The sequence below is a fragment of the Anomalospiza imberbis genome, chromosome 27 (genome assembly GCF_031753505.1).
Source record: "Anomalospiza imberbis isolate Cuckoo-Finch-1a 21T00152 chromosome 27, ASM3175350v1, whole genome shotgun sequence".
Lineage (NCBI taxonomy): Eukaryota > Metazoa > Chordata > Aves > Passeriformes > Viduidae > Anomalospiza > Anomalospiza imberbis.
The window spans coordinates 3,908,444-3,926,382 of NC_089707.1; the positions used below are offsets into that span (position 1 = coordinate 3,908,444).

Genomic DNA, 17,939 nt, shown 5'->3' on the forward strand with positions numbered 1-17,939 from the left:
GACAAGCCTAATAATACTGCAAGGAAATTAAATACCTGCATTCCACATGGTTAACAGTATTTAATTTATGGTTATAGGAAGTGTTAAAAACATTTCATTTTACAGAGCATCAATTACTGTTACATGCAAGCACCAAATCCTCCTACAACAACACTAAAATAGTAAAGTGGTATTATGCCCATTATAAAGACAGGGAAATAAGAACAAAAAAAGTCCTCAAAATGCTATAAAAGGCACTGAGGTTTGTCACTGAAACAACAGAGAAAAGACACAAATACAGTTTTGGAAAAGTAGATCTATGTGATTCCTGCAAGCTTGTAAAGTGAGTGGAAAATTGAAGATAAGCATCTCAACTAACACACAGCTCGTTCCACCCAGCCTCTATCCCTCCTAAAAAAATCTCATCCAGCCTTCACCTCTCCTAACAAACTGAACAGAAAATTTCAGCTGGGAACAACAATCTCAAATTACTGAATTAAACTTAAAAGAAGACATTCAGAAAGTACTGGGATTGCTACCACAGCCTGATTTATAAATATCATCCACTTAACCAGATAAACAGCATGTCAAAAAAAGTCAATACTATGGATCTGCAGCTGCTCTCCACTTCTCAGGTCTCTTTTCATCATATGGCAAATCAGGGCAGCAAATTCCACCCAGGCCTAGAACAGGGACAGGGGTGTTCAGTCCAAAATTGAGCTGAGGGAGAGCCAGACTCTGAGCACAGCCTCAAGCTGCACCAGGGGAGGTTTAGATTGAAAAAGGTTTAGAGGAAAAATGTCTTCATGGAAAGGGTTGTAAAGCACTGGAACAGCCTGCCCAGGGCAGAGGTGGAATCACCATCTCTGGAAGTGTTCAAAACATTCATGGATGTGGCATCTGGGGACATGGCTACTGGTGGGCAGGGTGGTGATGCTGGGCTGACATCTGGCCTCAAAGGTTTTTTCCAACCTCAGTGATTGTGTAAGGGCAGAACAGTCCCATTTACTGAACCCCAGGTTGTCCCATAAGGATAATCCAAGAAAAATATGCTTTTTTAATGGATTTTGTCAGTGCCTCAAAAGTCCAGAAACCTTCCCAAACCTTCCCCTCTCTGTAGGGCCTGGCTGTTGGAACCCAGCACAGTTTGAGAGGGCACTTCCCAAGAACACACAGGCTGCCAGCTGGTTTTAGTCAGCCAAAATACATCTCACCACTGCAATCCTGCAATAAAAGCAAATGGATTCTCTGCAGCAAAGTCAAAGGGATGTCACAGAGCACAAGGAAACAACCAGGCACTGGAGCCTCCATCAGATTTAACACCTGTCCTGTCCTACCCTCAAGGGGAGAGTACAGCCAAAATATAAAACTGAGTCTCTCTAAAAAAAGATGGATCTCAGGTCTGAGCCTGCAGATTAAGATCATCTTGTCCATACCCCTCTGTCCTTAAACAGAACTTGGCCACAGAAACCATCCTGATAGACTGGACTATTGCAGGCCTAAGGATGGACAAGATGCAGCAGCCCTGAATTGTGAAGGCAGGATGAAATCTTCCTCCTCACACGCACTCTGCATCCCATGGCCTGATTAGCCAGAAATGACCATAATCGAGGATTCAGCACAGAAACAAAAGTTCCCTTCCAGTTCCCCAGCCCTGCCGAGCTGCATGGGGACCTGCAGACTCTAAAACTGGAACAACAAAAGTAATTCCAGCTGATGCAAGTCAAATAAGATTCCCCATCTGTCAAGATCAAACAGCTGAACAGTAATTCGTCACAAATGTTAACTGGAGCCTGTACAATCTCCACGAAGGTACACTCCACCAGGATTAATCAGATCTTCTTTTAGACATAACTATCAGGGAAGCAAACAGACATATGTTCCCTTTTGTAATCAAGTGCCATTACTACAAACACTATCAGAGACACTAATAAAATAGATCTCAAACTACTCCATAATCTCTGCTGCATGCAGGAACAATATAGCCTCCCCCAGCAGAACAATATTGGAACGAAATATGTGAGAGAAAAGAGTGCAATAAAGCCTTTGAGTTCTGCTTTATTACAAAAAAATGAAAGGTATCAAAAGAAAGAATCTTTTCTGTGAGACAGAGAAGAATCAGCCAACAAAATAAGCAGTAAAAAGAATATTGGTGTGTATTTTTAAGATCAGTGACTGCCAAGATGGACTTGAATACACAGATGTGCTTTGAAAGGTTCCCTGCCCATGGCAGGGGATGGGAACTGGATGAGCTTTAAGGTGCTTCCAACACAAACCTTTCTGGGATTCCTGATATCCTTGTACCAAGAAACATAAAAATGGGAGTGACAGGATACAAACCTGCCGAGAAGGAACTCAAATACAGCAACACACAGACTCCTGAGTCTCTCAGGACCCGAAGGCTTTGGGGAAGGTGAAACACTCACTAGCATGAACCTGCAGGCAGCATTTGGCACAGGATATCAAGGGACTGGTTCCATCCTCTCCAATGTAGGAATTTGAAGGAAGGGGCTCGGTGTTTTCTCCACTTGAGGTAAAGCACATCTCTGGGATCAGGGGCTTGGTCTTCTGCCCACACTTGGAAAGGTGCACGAACGAGGACGGCTCCCCTGTGGAGATGGGGGCAGCTTCCTTCTCCACCTGTGAGGACTGCAGAGAAAACCCCATCACTGGAACCACCTCTTCCTGGCCATGGTTTTCACTTTCCACTCTGAGCACTCCCCTTGCAAAAAAGTCACTCAACACCTGACACCCAAAAACGGCCTAAAATCCTGATTTCCCCCCCTTGCTTCTCCCCCTCTTCCTCGGGCATCGACTGGGATCTGTAATTTGTTGTGGAAGCTCAAAGAAGCATTAGAATAATGAACAGCTTTTCCTGGTTTTCTTCTGCAAAAATCTAAATTCCTAAATTGCAGCTGAAAACACCAAGGAAAAATAAAAAGGAAAACATTGCTAAAAGCAAAGCCTTCCCTCCCCCTCTCCCATCCCCTTGGCATCCTTCCCTACTTTTCCTGCAAGAAGTTCTCCTGAAGGACATCTCAAGGTTTCTGGTAGCAGACAGGGTTAAAAGCAATGAATAAAACCAGCTCAGCTGCACCCAGTTTTCCTCACAACAGCCAGCAATCGGAACAGATATTTTATTTTCAGTCTGTATAATAAATCAAGGGATTTTATTGAAGGGGGAGGTGGGTTCTGCTTTCCTCAGGAAAAGCTTCCAACACAGCTACAAGTATCTAAGGCACGAATTCCTGGTGGGCACACAAAGCCAGATTTGGCTTTATGTGAGAACAAATCAATGCACAACTGCACAAATAACTAATTCATCTGATGAATTTTGCCTTTCTGCTCATAACATCTCCCAAAGCATATTGGTAGTTTCCAAAAAAAGGTGATAGATGTGCTTACTCAGTAAATTTTTATTTTGTGGCTTGTTTGCATAAATTCAGCAAGTCAGGCCTGTATGGAAACAGGAGCCTGGTGTGACTTTTCTCTGCATGGAACTGTGTTTGCAAAGCTCTTTCAGTGTGATTTCAAAATGAACACTGAGCAAGCCAGAGAAGCCAGGAAAGATAACAAAAAAGGCTCCAGCCACTGCCAAATCCAAACACATTTCTTTGGTGTGCAAATTTGTATGGGTTTGTCTGTATCAGAAATGTCTGCATCCTAACTCACCCATCTGAGCAGTGTCAGAGGTTTAAATGAGACATTAGAGAAAATCTCTTCATGGAAGGTGTGGTCAGGCAATGGCACAGGCTGCCCAGGGAACTGGTGGAGTCACTATCCCAAAAAAAAACACATGGATAACAGAGTGGGGGACATGGCTTTAGGGTGAACACAGTGGTGGGGGAGTGATAGCTGGACTTGATCCTAGAGGTCTTTTCCAACCTTAATGATTCCCTGTCTCTGTGATGAGGAATTACCTGGTTATAGGGGTAGAAGAGGGTGCAGACAGCACAGTATGGCTCACTCAGGGCAGCAGCTGCATTGAACTTCCTTTCAGCTGGGAAATTAAGTGCTTTGTTCTTCCACTGGAAGGAAAGTAAAGATTTCAAAGCCTCTGGATCACTCATATCTTCCTCTCCAGAAAATGGAAACATTTCTAGAATGAAAAGGAAAAAAAAATCCCAAAACAATGAGCAGTAAGTAAAGACAAAAGAGTTTATGGTTAGAAGAGGCAAAAGGAGCCAAGGGTGAATTAAACAGCTCAGGTCTCAACAACACAAGAAGTGCAATAAACAAAAACATTCGACTCTCCATGGCCTCCCATATGCCTATGCCCCAAATACTTCTTTAAATGGACAGGAATCCCCTTTGGGGATAGAATACTCAAGACAGGGACAGCAGTGACCTGAAGGAACAGGCCACGAGGAAGGACAGAATGGAGATTTATTGCCTTTGTAACTCCCTCCCCTTTCCAGCTGGGAAACCTCCACCATCCTTTTCATGAAGATTTAATTTGACTTTTGGTAAGTTCAAAACACATGATGCCAGTGCAAGGAAATGCCCCTTTCCTGCCCCCAGCAGGGAGCTGCATGCTCTGGGAGGTGGGGATGCAGCTGGTGGTGCTGTGGCCAGGCCAGCTCCCAGTTCCCACCCCCCAGGCCAACCCAACCCTCCCAAGGTGCATCCCAGAGCCGCCCTGCCCACACTGACCCTGGCTGGGGTTCAGTGTTCTGGTACAGCCATTCCCACACCACTGAACCTCCCACCTGCACTCCCCACCATCCCTCCCTCTGCCAGAGCTCTGCCAGCGACTGCTCCTGCTAATCAGTTTGCTAATTCCTTATTTTATAAACCTTAAAAAGGTCCTTGGCATTTCATGATTAAACCACTGCAGAATCCATTTGTGGCAGTCTGGGGGTCTGAGTTTCTTACCCTTCCTTATGAAGGAGTTTTGAGTCACTGTTAAGTGTTAAAGACATTTTCCACACAAGGCTGAATGTAAATCATTCCCTGCATCACCAATCTGCAAAGTTTCCAAAAGAACAGGGAACTCAAAAACATCTTGGAAGAACATTATCCCCAGAGCTCAGCACATTAAACCAAATTGTTCACTGCTTCACTGTTAATTACTGGAAATAAGCAGTTTATGTTCTGCTCTACAAGTCTAAGTCTCTTCCCCAGTTCTCCCTCCCTTTAAAGGTTTTCTGACTCTTGGGTTACCTAAAAGGATAAAAGGAACTTGGAGTAAAATGTTAATGGCTGAGTTTACATCTCAGATTTTAAATGTTGGTCATAACGTATTTGTCAGACAATGTGGAAATTTTATTGTGTTTGATGAATCCCTTTTTTGAGGTGATGAGTGCTGGGTGTGTGGCTCTATCACATTTTGTCTGAGGGTTACCCTCTAAAAAGTGTTTATTTCTAAGACATGTATCAAAACCCACATTTCTCCAAATTCCAGTCAAGGCACATCAGGTGACAGACCAGGATTTATGACACCAGTGAAATCAGTGAAACCAGCTGCTTAATCCAGAGTGACAGAGGGAGAGAAGAAAGGGAATGACTGTCGTGTGCTATCACCTTGGCTCCTCCCAGGATGGATCCAGGGGGACACAAGGCATTCAGGATGGCTCCCACGTTGCAAACAACTTGTCTGGGCTGAATCTTTGTGTAACATGTGCGTTCCCTTAATTTACATGCTCACTGTTCCTCCTGCAGATCATCCTGCACATCATTCCCTGAAAAAGCCCGGGGTGCAGAGAGCTGCCTCTATTCCCTGGTGGGGTGGGAAAAATCTGTTTGATCAGATTTTGCCCAGCAGAGCTGTAAATCAGTCCCCAAGAAATGCCAGCTTCCACAAGAGCTGCTCCTGCTCCACCAGCCAAGCCCCCAAACACCATCCAACAAGTCAAAGCAGTGAGAAGAATCCGCCTAATGAGGATCCTCCAGCACAGAGCTGGTTCCAAGGTCTCACACCAAAACAACATAACAAGTCTCAGCTGCCTCTGCACACTTCACTCCATGTTACACACTTGGAAGGCATCAAATGCATCCTCCTTGGTGAGGGAAGGAGCTCTGTGTGCTCAGGAGAAGCTCTTCCTGCAGGAGGCTGCTCTAAAAACAATGGATGCACTCCTGAAGGAGAGTGAACAGGAAAGATGATGTCCTTTGGAATGAGGAGTTGTGAGCAGGGACTGCCAGCTACACCCACATGCATGACCCAGCACACAAAAGCTCTTTGCTGGGGGATTGTCCATATTCTGAGTAATGTGGAAAACGCCTCAAAGTGGGAAATTACACCACAAAACAGAGCTGAGAGGTAAGAATCTTTTCTTTCCCCTCGGTCCAGACTGTTAGGGACTGAAGTGTGGGGAAAGAAGAATCAGTGATGTACAGTTAAAAACCAAAAAACATTTTAATTCTCATTTCTTCATCTGCCAAGGAAAGCTGGACCCCAACACTGATGTGAATTAGGACACAAGCAAAAGGTTAGAACTGACTTTCCTCACACACATGAGAGCAGATCTGACCTCCACTGCCTCCGAGGGGAACAGCTCTCATCCCACTGCAATATCCAAAACAGAGCTTTGCCTTTAAGATATTTTCTGCAAACTCTTTTTTCCCTTTGCCCAAAACGCTGCCTCATTCTGCAGCCAGCAAAATATTTTTCTTGAGTGAAAAAAGGGTGGGAGGTGAGAAGTGACACCTCCCACGGAGGAGTTTTGTTTCCAGCTGGGTTATCAAAACGGGAACACGCTGCATTTCCTACCAGCTACGTGTAACACAGACTTTCAGGCCACCCAGTTTTGTCAAAGGCTTCAGCAATTCCCTGGCTCACAAAGGACATCCACGGGTCCCTGGTGCTGCTCACTCACCTTCATCACTCGAGGTCTCCTGTTTGACCACGGACAGCGGGGAGCGTGTCGGGGGCTTGCCCAGCGGGTGCCGGCGGCTCTTCTTGATCTCCATCTTCATCTTGGAGAAGGCAGAAGCAGCCTGGAAGGAAGCACAACAAGCTGGATGGACACCCCGAAGGAGGGAACAGGACAAGAGAGGCAGAACCCCTGTCATAGAGAGTTCTTGGATTCACACAGCAAACTTTTCTCTGCCTTTTGGCTGAACCACTGAAGCCTTCCGGGCCAATTTCCTGGAGCAGATAAAAGCCAACACCAACTCTTAAGAAGTTGGGTAAACTACAGAGTTTTCTTCAAATCAGGCCAGCCTCAGAACATCTGCAAGCTGCCAATTCCATCAGCTCACGAAAAGTCTGCTCAACCACATACACAGCTGGGAACTCCACGGAAATTGCGACTCATAGAATCCCAGACTGGTTTGGGTTGGAAGGGACCCCAAAGACCATCCAGTCCCAACCCTGCCACAGGGTTGTACACCTCTAGACCAGGTGGTGCTTGCACCCAGCCTGACCTTGGAGCTGTCCTCACGCCAGCCACGGCAGCCTGCGAGCCACTGACCTCCGCCGCGAGCTCGGCGCGCTCCGCCTCGGCGCCGTCCTGCTCCTTGCCGGGGCCCTGCTCGCGCCAGCCCAGCCCCTTCTGCGTGGCGAACTGCTCGAAGGCCTGCTGGCAGGACATGTGCTCCTTGTCGAACACCACCTTCTTGCTGCGGGGCACCACGTACAGCATGGGGATGATGGGCCGCGGCTTGAAGTCGTCCTCCTCGGCCGGCGCCTCCGAGGGCTGCACCACGTTCAGGGGAGCCGCGGGCCGGCCCTGCTCCGTGCCCGGGGCTGAGGGGGGCCCCGGGGGCCGTGCTGCCCCCCCCGGGCCGGCCTCGGGAGGCGGCTGGGGGGCCGGGATGGGCCCCGGCGGCGGCACGGGGGGCTGAGGGGGGAACAGCTGCTTCTTCTTCCGCTCGCCCTTGGCCTTCGGGGGCCGCGCCTTGGCCTTGCACTCCCCTGCTGGAGAGAAAGGCGACACTGAACCCCCACGCCAAATTCTGGGAATGCAGCATTTCCCTGCCTTCCCAGAGCTCTGTGCTGGGCTGGCACGTTCCACCATGGAATATTGTTTCCTCTCCCTTCTCAGAGCCCTGTGCTGGGCTAGCACGTTCCACCATGGAATTCAGCATTTCCCTGCCTTCCCAGAGCTCAGTGCTGGGCTAGCACGTTCCACCATGGAATTCAGCAATTCCTTCCCTTCTCAGAGCTCTGTGATGGGCTAGCATGTTCCACCATGGAATTCAGCATTTCCCTCCCTTCCCAGAGCCCTGTGATGGGCTGGCATGTTCCATCATGGAATTCAGCATCTCCCTGCCTTCCCAGAGCTCTGTGCTGGGCTGGCACATTCCACCATGGAATTCAGCATTTCCCTCCCTTCCCAGAGCTCTGTGATGGGCTAGCACGTTCCACCATGGAATTCAGCATTTCCCTGCCTTCCCAGACCTCAGTGCTGGGCTGGCACATTCCACCATGGAATATTGTTTCCTCTCCCTTCTCAGAACCCTGTGATGGGCTAGCACGTTCCACCATGGAATTCAGCAATTCCTTCCCTTATCAGAGCTCTGTGATGGGCTAGCATGTTCCACCAAGGAATTCAGCATTTCCCTCCCTTCCCAGAGCTCTGTGATGGGCTAGCACATTCCACCATGGAATTCAGCATTTCCCTCCCTTCTCAGAACCCTGTGCTGGGCTAGCACGTTCCACCATGGAATATTGTTTCCTCTCCCTTCTCAGAGCCCTGTGCTGGGCTAGCACGTTCCACCATGGAATTCAGCATTTCCCTGCCTTCCCAGAGCTCTGTGATGGGCTAGCACATTCCACCATGGAATTCAGCAATTCCTTCCCTTCTCAGAGCTCTGTGATGGGCTAGCATGTTCCACCATGGAATTCAGCATTTCCCTCCCTTCTCAGACCTCAGTGCTGGGCTGGCACATTCCACCATGGAATATTGTTTCCTCTCCCTTCTCAGAACCCTGTGATGGGCTAGCACGTTCCACCATGGAATTCAGCATTTCCCTCCCTTCTCAGAACCCTGTGCTGGGCTGGCACATTCCACCATGGAATATTGTTTCCTCTCCCTTCCCAGAGCTCTGTGCTGGGCTAGCATGTTCCATCATGGAATATTGCTTTCTCTCCCTTCCCAGAGCTCTGTGCTGGGCTGGCACGTTCCACCATGGAATTCAGCATTTCCCTGCCTTCCCAGAGCTCTTTGCTGGGCTGGCACATTCCATCATGGAATTATTGCTTTATTGCTTTCCAACGGGCACTGTGAAAGCTGCACACATTCAGCGGTGCCTCAGCACTGACCTAAAGAAGCCACTTCAGAAAGAAAATTCTTGTGTCATTTCTATGGACTGTTAAATTCCTGACTGGAACACAAAGGCTACTAAAAGCAGCGTTTCCTGCAGGGAAAATATCTAAATCCCTAGGAAACTGGACAGTGTGCCAAAAAACCTGTAATATGTCACATTAGCCATGACTCTGTGCTTCAAGTTTTTTGTCCTCCTAAGTCAGGGGCACAAAACCATCCACTGGTGTGCAGGAATTAAATATTTTTGTATCATTAATAAAATAAATATTTTAAACAGTATTTTTTTATCTTTACGCTTTCCTTTTCTAATCTATTTTTCTGTATATTTATATTAGCACAGAAATACACTTGTACATTACAAGTGTACACTTGTGCATTTCTGTGCTATATATGAATAAATGTGTATATAAATAAAGACATACATCAGGAGGTGTGCTCAGATTTTTTTTTTTTTGTGCTGATAAGGAAGTGCAATCAACAGAGCTTGGAGACCCCTATTCTGTTTTAGTAGTTTGCTGCTCCCTGTGTTTGCAAGCACAGCTCTCATCTGGGTATTACTGTGTGTCAATGCACCCAACAGCCCCAGGAAATGAAGAACTGAACAAAGATACTTGAATCATTATTGCCCAAAGATTTCTGCTATCAAGCTTTTTTAAAAAATGCTTTTGAAGCATAAATCAGGTGCAGCACGGAGCTCAGCTGGATCCTGAGATATCTTTTACTCACACCCATGTCCTTGTTTCCCCCAGCTCACTGTCACTCAGTTTATCTGCACAGCTCTCGCGGATGTGACAACACTTCTTGAGCAGATAAACATCCCAGTATTGTCACCAGAGGCAGAACTGGCCTGTGAAAGTCTTCCCCACCTCTCTTCTCTGTGAAGGGATTCACACACTCCCATTTTAGAGCAGTGATTAACATTCCTGCTCTCCACTGAGGGGGGGTCTCAAGGTTGGGATCATCAGGGACAGCCTGTTCACCCCAGTGAAGAAGTTTCACCAACCCCAACCCACCCAGACCCCTCTGTCAGAACCCAGAATGTCCCTTGGACACTCTTGGATGTTCCAGGCCCAGGTCAGAAGCATTTCAGACCCCGGAGTGCAGCCACAGACCCCTGTGGCTTTGAACCTGATCCATGGAACAATTTACCAACCTTGCAGGAAGAACAAGAAATCACAAAAGTTTAGATGTTATAGTAGAAGTAGTCACAAAGTGAGAGGAAGAGTTTTTGAGTGCTGTACAGGGGGGGTTTAGGCCTTGTACAGAGGGGTCTGAGTTTTGTACATGGGGGTCAGAAGTTCTAAGATGGAGGGACTTGGGTGTGCCCTGTCCTCCTTCTTTCTCCTTCCTAACCTCCATGTTCTTGGTGATGTTGGCACTCACAGATTGGTTTAGAGTAGAAAGTCACTGTTCAATACAGGTGATGGGCATTGGGGTAAAACCATAAACATTTAACACTCAATGTGTGATATAAAAGAGGGCACCGGCCCCCTGGGAGTCAGTGTGTGCCCTCTCCTGACTGCTGAACGGACCGCAGCAGCTCAGGGAGAAATCTTTTAGATAACACACAAAAACTACCTTGAGAACGGACCACTGAAGACTACTGAGCCTTTCTTTAGAGGCACAGGTTGGAGGAGAGACTTTTCCATCTTTCAGGGTCACCCCAATCTGGGGGTGAGCCCTGACACCCCTCCACTTCAGGCTACACCAAACCTGACCAGCCCAACCCAAGAATGGAAAATCAGCATAACCATCACATAATAGAGGTTTCTGCATGAAGAAGGGTGAATAATCCCACAACAGGATAAAGTGCCAAAATCCCTGCTGAAATCCCCTAGGGATCACCTTAACCCAAGCATCTCCCAGAAGTCTGATCACTTTATTTACACTAACTTATAAAAATGGGAACAAGTCCAGCTCAAATAATTATAGTTGTACTCATGTAGGCAGTCCATCAGATAAACTGGTTTGTTCTATCACAGAGAAAGGAATATTGAATTTCCTTAGAGAAACAAACATATTGAATGAAAGGCAAATTGGATTTCTCCCCAGTTGCACAAAACCAGATCATATTTACTCTCTATACACTCCAAGAATTCTCTCCCCAACAGCACCACAAATGCCATTCACCAGCTTTATTGACTTCTAAAGGGTAATTTGACAGCAGCTGGCACTGAGAACTGTGCTTGAAAGTTTTTGCATTAAGATGAACAAACGAGTTTGCAAGTGAATCTATGGAATCAGAAGCCAGGAAAATGGGAGGAAAAATTCCAAGAGCCTATCTGGCTATCCTGAACACTTCCAGGAAGGAAAAGGATCTGAAGGCACACATGCACAGGTAGATTAAATGTCTTTCCTGTCCTTCCACTGCAGGAGGATGGCAGGTGTGGGTGGGACACAAGGAACTGCCGGTGACACAAGGTGACACAAGGTGACACAAGGAACACGTGTGGCAGCGCTGTGCTGCCTGTCCAGGGACAATCTGAATCCTCAACAGACCTCTGGAAACTGAGGAGCAGCTGAGGAGCTGGAAAGGGGCTCAGCCTGCAGAAAAGGAGGCTCAGGGGGGACCTTCTGTCTCTGCACAACTCCTGACAGGAGGGGACAGCTGGGGGGGTCGGGCTGGGAACAGGGAACAGGGACAGGAGGAGAGGGAACGGCCTCACATTGCACCAGGGGAGGGTCAGGCTGGACACCAGCAGGAATTCCTCCCTGGAAATGGTGGGGAGGGCTTGGAAGGGGCTGCCCAGGGAGGTTTGGAGCCCCCAGGCCTGGAGGTGGCACTCAGGTTTGCAGTTCCCCTCCTGGGCACAGCCCCAGAAGGAAGAGCTGCTGACTCACAGGAGGATTTCTGCTGCTCAGCACACCCAGACAAGGGCAAAGCCTCAACACTCTCCTTCCTAACGTCCCAAGACAACCTGCTAAAATTCAAAATATATTAATAGCAACATAATAAATTATGAATATAAAGCTGAGTCATAAAAACCAAAAGTAAACACCATAAGGGATCTGGGTCAGAAATCCTGAAAACCTCGAGTTATAAATACTCAGCTTGTCCAAATAACCAACACAAAGCACAAGACCTACTTTGGAACCATGACTACTTTGAAATCTCATTCTTTCTCCTTCTCAAGGTCATGTCTTCTGGTGTAATAGAAAATGAAGTCAAATTAAAACCAGAGAGATAAAGAAAGGAAGTGCAGGAGGTGGGGGGAGCAGAATTACCACGAGCAGGGCCATCCAAACAGATGCTGTTTTCTTCTTCAAGATGAAACCCTAAGACACTGGTGAGAGGCAATGTAGACAGCAGGATGTGGAAAACCAGAGAAGTCATTGGGATTTAATTGCTGTATTGCAGTAGGAAAGCTGAATATTTGTGAGCAGCCACACCAAGCTGGAGTTTGCTCCAGTGGCACTTCTGCAACAGTGCTGAAAATAAGCTTTTCCCTCCTGAGCCAACAGTTACAGAGCTCTTAAGAAGCAGTGGAAGTGTATGATTTGGAAGCCATTCAGCTAGAACAGAGTTTTCATTATTCCTTGGCCATTCTAATGATCTCAGATCTGTCCTTGTCACTTATCTCTCGTCTCCAAAGAAAAATCAGCATTTTTGGGCCATTTATTACAAGCATCAAGTGTTAAACTTGTACAAGAGCCAGGAGCAGACAATTTAACACACTGCTGATGCTCTAAAGCTTAGGGCAATAGAAATTAAGTATCTGCACTGTGCAACAATGGTTTTCCAACTCCTTATTTCTCAAGAAAAGAGAAAATACACTGTCTAGCTGAGAGACTGAACAAAGCCCTCCATTCTCTTCCCAGAGCTTCCACAGATTTCCTTTAAGATCATTATCAAGGTTCTCTAAACAGTTTTCAGCATCAGTTTCTCCAAATGCTAAACAAATAATGGATATATACAATAGATGCAAATTAATTCCCTAGTAAGTAGTGCTGGAGGAGCCTCAAAGAGGGAGTGAGTGTGTCACAGACACAAAAACCACTTAACCACACATCAGGGGGGAAAAAGCAGCTTTTCCCCAGCAAGAACTCCAACCTTTTCTACACAGCCAAGGAAAAGGTGCCACAGAAAGAGCCCCCTGCACAAAGGGTGTGTACAGGCCTGGGGACTGGGTGTGCAGAAGGAATCCCAAAGGACTGGGAGTTGTCATGGCCTGGTTTTAGTTCCAGCAAAGGTTTAATATTTCACGCAGAAGAAGCTGAAAAGCTTCCCTGCTCCAGCTAAACTTGAAGAAACCCAAGTGGGACTCGTGCAGCAGCTGTGGATCCCACCCAAACTGAGGCTCTCTGGATTCAGCCTCTGAAAAATGGGAACAAAGGGAGGGGAAAAGGAAAGAGGAATTGCACAAGGCAGTGCACAAATCATTCTTTTTCAGAGCAGGACACAAAAATACATCTATTTGTTTCTCTATGAAATAATTCAAAATATTCCTCACACAATATATATTTTTTACAATCCTGCAATAGTTTGAGCCTATAGAATTTTCAAGCCCTGCCAAGAAAGCTATTTGGATTGAATCCTTAAAGAGAGGGAAAAATCAATTGCTGCTGTGAATGATGACATATTTCAGTGAGTTTTTAATATTGGGAAAAACTGCTGATATTTCAACAGAAACCAACAGCAGCAGACAAGTTATTCACAGAGGTGTTTTAGAGCTCACCCCAGCTCCTCACTGGTCTGGCCTCACCTTCTCCCTCCATCCCTTTGCTTCTCTCCTCTTCCTCCAGATCCGGCCCCCTTTTCAGCTCCTCTTTTACTTTCACATCTTCCAAGGCAGTTTCAATAGCCATGACATCCCCAAGAGACTTCTGATCCTCTGTTTTGTGTCTTCTGGGTTGACTCCTTTTTCTGTGAGACCTGAAAGCACAGAAGTGTGATTTGACATAAAAGAACAGCCTTCAAAATAGAAAACCATCACTGACTTTAAAAGCTGAATAAAAAACAAAAGGATCTTCTTTGGAGAGAAAACACAAGGTAGCTAAAATAGCTACAGGGCAAAAGAGATATCTGAAAGGGAGCAGATGAACCTTGCATAACACAACATTTAAGATCCATTCACAGCAGCCATTAATTGTCTGGGTTTCCTGAAGAGCTTTTTCCTACCATTACTAATGTAAGCTCACAAGCTGCAGTTAAAGTGATTTTAATTGTGTTTTCAATCTATTTTGCTTGTATTTCAAAATACACATGAAAACTTGTTTAAATCTCTCTTTCATCCTCTGCCTCCATTCCATTATTTCTTTTCATTCTGTCCGTTGCCTCCCTTTGGCAAGCTGCTGGAAGTCTGCAAAACATCATCTTCCAGCTCTGAGACATTACCCAGCACTGCCAGTTCCCAAAAACACACTATAATGAATGCTCAGAGCAAAATCAATAGGCAGTCCGTGATTTTTCAGCAGTAAATTCAGAAGGTCCAAGGCCTTGAAGAAATCTAACTAAAAAATATGCATATTAATAAGAACAGACAAATACTAACGAGGCAATAGCAATGCTGTTCATTCTTTTTAAAGTCAATGCCACTAAGGCAAAGATTACAGGAGCCACAATGCAAAGAGAATGGAAATTCAGAAATCAGGACAAGATTTTTGGGTTGAGAACTGTACCCTCACAGACACTCCCCACTGCTCAAGAGGGACAGGGAGGGAAAACTGGAAGAACAAGAGCCAGAAACTTGTAAGTCAAGACAAATGCAGTTTAATAAGTGAAGGAAAAAGAAATAAAGAAGCCCAGGAAATCCACTCACCACCTCCCCAGGCAGAGCAATGCTCAGCCAGCCCCCAAAAAAGGCACCTCAGAAACCAAACCCCTCCTTTCCTCCTCTCTCCCAGTTTTTATTGCTCCCCATAACATTTTATGGCACAGAATTTCCCCTTGGCCACTCAGGGCCAGCTGGGTCCCCTCCCCACCTCTCACTCACCCCCAGGGTCCCACTGGGCCAGAGTGGGACAAGATAAAGCCTCGACACTGTGCGAGCAACAGCCAAAACTTCAGAGCCTTATGAGCACTGGTGCAGCCCCAAATCCCAGTCACTCCATCCCAGCCAGCCCCAGCACGGGGCTTTACAGAATCTGTAGAATTGCTCCTTGAATTTCAGGTTTAAATCTAACAAGCTGTCTTCTTCCAAAAGGACTGATTCAGAAACTTGCAATTTTTTTAGCATGTAGGCATTTCTTCTTCGGTTGAAAGCTGCATTTTCCTTATGGCCTCACATCCATCATCATGTGACAAAGACTAAAACACACTTTACTCATCGGTCCCAAAGTGCAGAAAAGCTAAAAAGCAGGTCCCCATCCTCAGAGCCCAGAAAACTCAGCTGCTAATTACATTTGGAGCACAACAGAGTTAAGAGCCCTTAACCAGCCTTTAAACTGACAAAGAAGGGAGAAAAAAATTCAACCTGAGATGAATGATGAATAGAAAAGTAAGTTGATCCATATGCACAGGGCCTCTAATTGCCAGACTCTGAGCAGATGGTGGCCCTCCAAGAAGAGCTGGTGCCTTCACACCTGCAGGACAGTCATTAGCAGGAACAGGGGCTGAGCCCAGAAGGATCAGCTCTGCTCCTCTCCCATATTCCAAGAACACACCACCTTCCCTGGGAGGGGAGTGTAGGGTGGGAGGTGAAGATAAAGCTGTAAGACTTTGCCACTGCAGCTGGAACGTTCTGTGGCTGAAGGAGGAGTAGAGTCAAGTGTTACAAGCTGGTTTTAGCAAAGTGTGTTTTATTCCTGTGGCGTGGAAGTGCCAGGCAAAAATTACACCACAGAGCTTTATACTCAGAGGAGAGAAAAAAATTATCTGTTTTGCAGTGCTCTTCTCACTCAGGGGTTGTGGGGGAGAGAGGCAGAAAGCTCAGCATTTAAAGAAAGTGCTTCCAGAACTACAGGCTGAAGGCTGAGCACTTCCAGAAGTGAAGCTGTTCTGTGTCTGACAGAATTCACACACCAGAAATGAAATGGGGACTGGACTAAAACAGTCTCTTGCTGAAGCCATAAAGTAAACAAAGTTGGGTTTTTTAAGGTAACCAAGTCTGACTGACCTTAGAGAAGAAATAACACCTCTCTGCAGAGTTTAAAAGCTCCATTTTTCCAAGAGGGCTGACAAAAAAGCAGCGTTTGTACTCTTTGAAGAACAGACCACAAAGTGACTTAAATTAAGTAGCTACAACTGTGAAGGTTTGGGCAGAGGTGAATCCCCTCCCTCCATCCTGCTGAGAAAAGTCAGGCTTCAAGTAAAACGTTGTCTTGGAAAGACATAAGCACAGGAGAAAGTACAGCTAAGGAGTATTGAACAGCTTCAAAACTGCTTCAGGATAATGCTGGAATAATCCAGGGAACACTGAACAGATAAGCAAAAAAAGGACCTGGATCTTTTGCAATAGGCTCAGGCTGAGAGAGAGGCTTCTCTGCTGGGTAATAGGCTCAGGGAGGGAAAATAATCCTTGGTGTTCATACAGTACCTTACACTGTGCACATCAGCTACATCAGGAACCCTGAACAGTCACAAAACTGCAGCAGCACTTCTATCAGTGACCAGTTCCCTTTCCCCACCCCCAGTTCCCACCACACATCCCTGCCAGCCCAGGAGAGCAGCTCAAGAGGGAAAACCAGAAGAGCCATGAGACAGTTGAGGTTCTCCAGTGATGGAGATCACAGAAATCCAAACCAAGACAAAACCTGAGGAACCTCAAGGCCTGAAGATTTCCTGGGGGCTTTCACAAAAAAAAAACTCAGTGACTGAGGAAAAGAGTCCCAGAGCTGCTATTTAAGAAACTTGCCAGGAAAAAGAATGAAGGGATTGACATTGCTGAGGGAGGTCACATACCGGTGTTTGTTGTCCTCTTCCTCATCTCCTATCCTATAAAGCAAGATTCCAACAGGAAAAGGTTAGCATGCCAAATTTTCAATTCAAGCATGCTGTAACACACAAAAATCACAGACTTGTAGAAAATTAATACAAAGATCAAAGGAAGCACAGAAAGGCATGCATAAAATCCCCTTTGCAACTGATGGGCTTTTTTAAACTCCTGCTTTCTGATCAGTGAAGCTCTAAATGTTCACCATAGATTTTTTTTTTGTCTTCTAGGATAAGAGATGAGATGTGAGGGAGCACAAAGTGTCCCACTTTGAAAAGCATGTGCTTTTATAACATGGGAAGGGAACAGGACCATGAGGGACACATCACCCCAGACAAATGACACGAGGAACTGCATGAAAAGAACAAAAAGAAGAAAATAAAAGAGTTTGAACTATCTCCAGTGGAGAAGGGCAGCATTGACAATCTCAGCAGTTAAACTCCAGGGCAGGGCTCAGACACTGCCTGTCTTTACCTGCGGAGCAGTTTTGCCTTCAGCTCTGCCTTGGTCTCGTTCCAGGCGTCGAGCTCGGGGCTGCTCAGGGCCGTGGGCTTCATGTGGTCCAGGACAGCGATGTCCTTGCCCTGCTTCCAGAGGTCGTAGCGCTCGGGCTGCAGCACCCTGACAAACACGTCCATGGAGATCTTCACCATGTCCTTGCGGCACGTGCACTGCAAGAAACGCCGCACGCGTCACCAGGGGCCTCCAGAGGGAAATCTGCTCTCCCACAGCTGCCTAGAGAGGGTTTCTGGAAGGGCCACTGCTGGCAATGCCTCGGCTCCACCTGCTCCTGGAAAACCAGCTGCCACTCCAATACTCTTCGAGGCTAGTGGAAAACTCTTTCCCAAGGATTTTGTTCTCCCTCTAAGCCCCCCAA

General features: G+C 46.5%; 1 protein-coding gene across 4 annotated transcripts in view; it reads right to left on the reverse strand.

Moving 5' to 3' along the window:
* The window catches only part of KDM4B (lysine demethylase 4B), a 75,439-nt gene that overhangs the window by 11,381 nt on the left and 46,119 nt on the right, over window positions 1–17,939 (reverse strand). Inside the window, exons 9-15 of one of the 4 annotated variants that reach the window (XM_068173897.1) lie at window positions 17,537–17,733; window positions 17,032–17,064; window positions 13,895–14,064; window positions 7,395–7,837; window positions 6,798–6,918; window positions 3,900–4,078; window positions 2,406–2,628 (exon numbers count right to left, since the gene is read on the reverse strand). In XM_068173897.1, the coding sequence (XP_068029998.1) occupies window positions 2,406–2,628; window positions 3,900–4,078; window positions 6,798–6,918; window positions 7,395–7,837; window positions 13,895–14,064; window positions 17,032–17,064; window positions 17,537–17,733 (1,366 nt within the window). Of the gene's footprint in view, window positions 1–2,405; window positions 2,629–3,899; window positions 4,079–6,797; window positions 6,919–7,394; window positions 7,841–13,894; window positions 14,065–17,031; window positions 17,065–17,536; window positions 17,734–17,939 lie in introns of all 4 variants that reach the window. The other 3 variants (XM_068173898.1, XM_068173896.1, XM_068173899.1) reach the window with 3 other exon arrangements.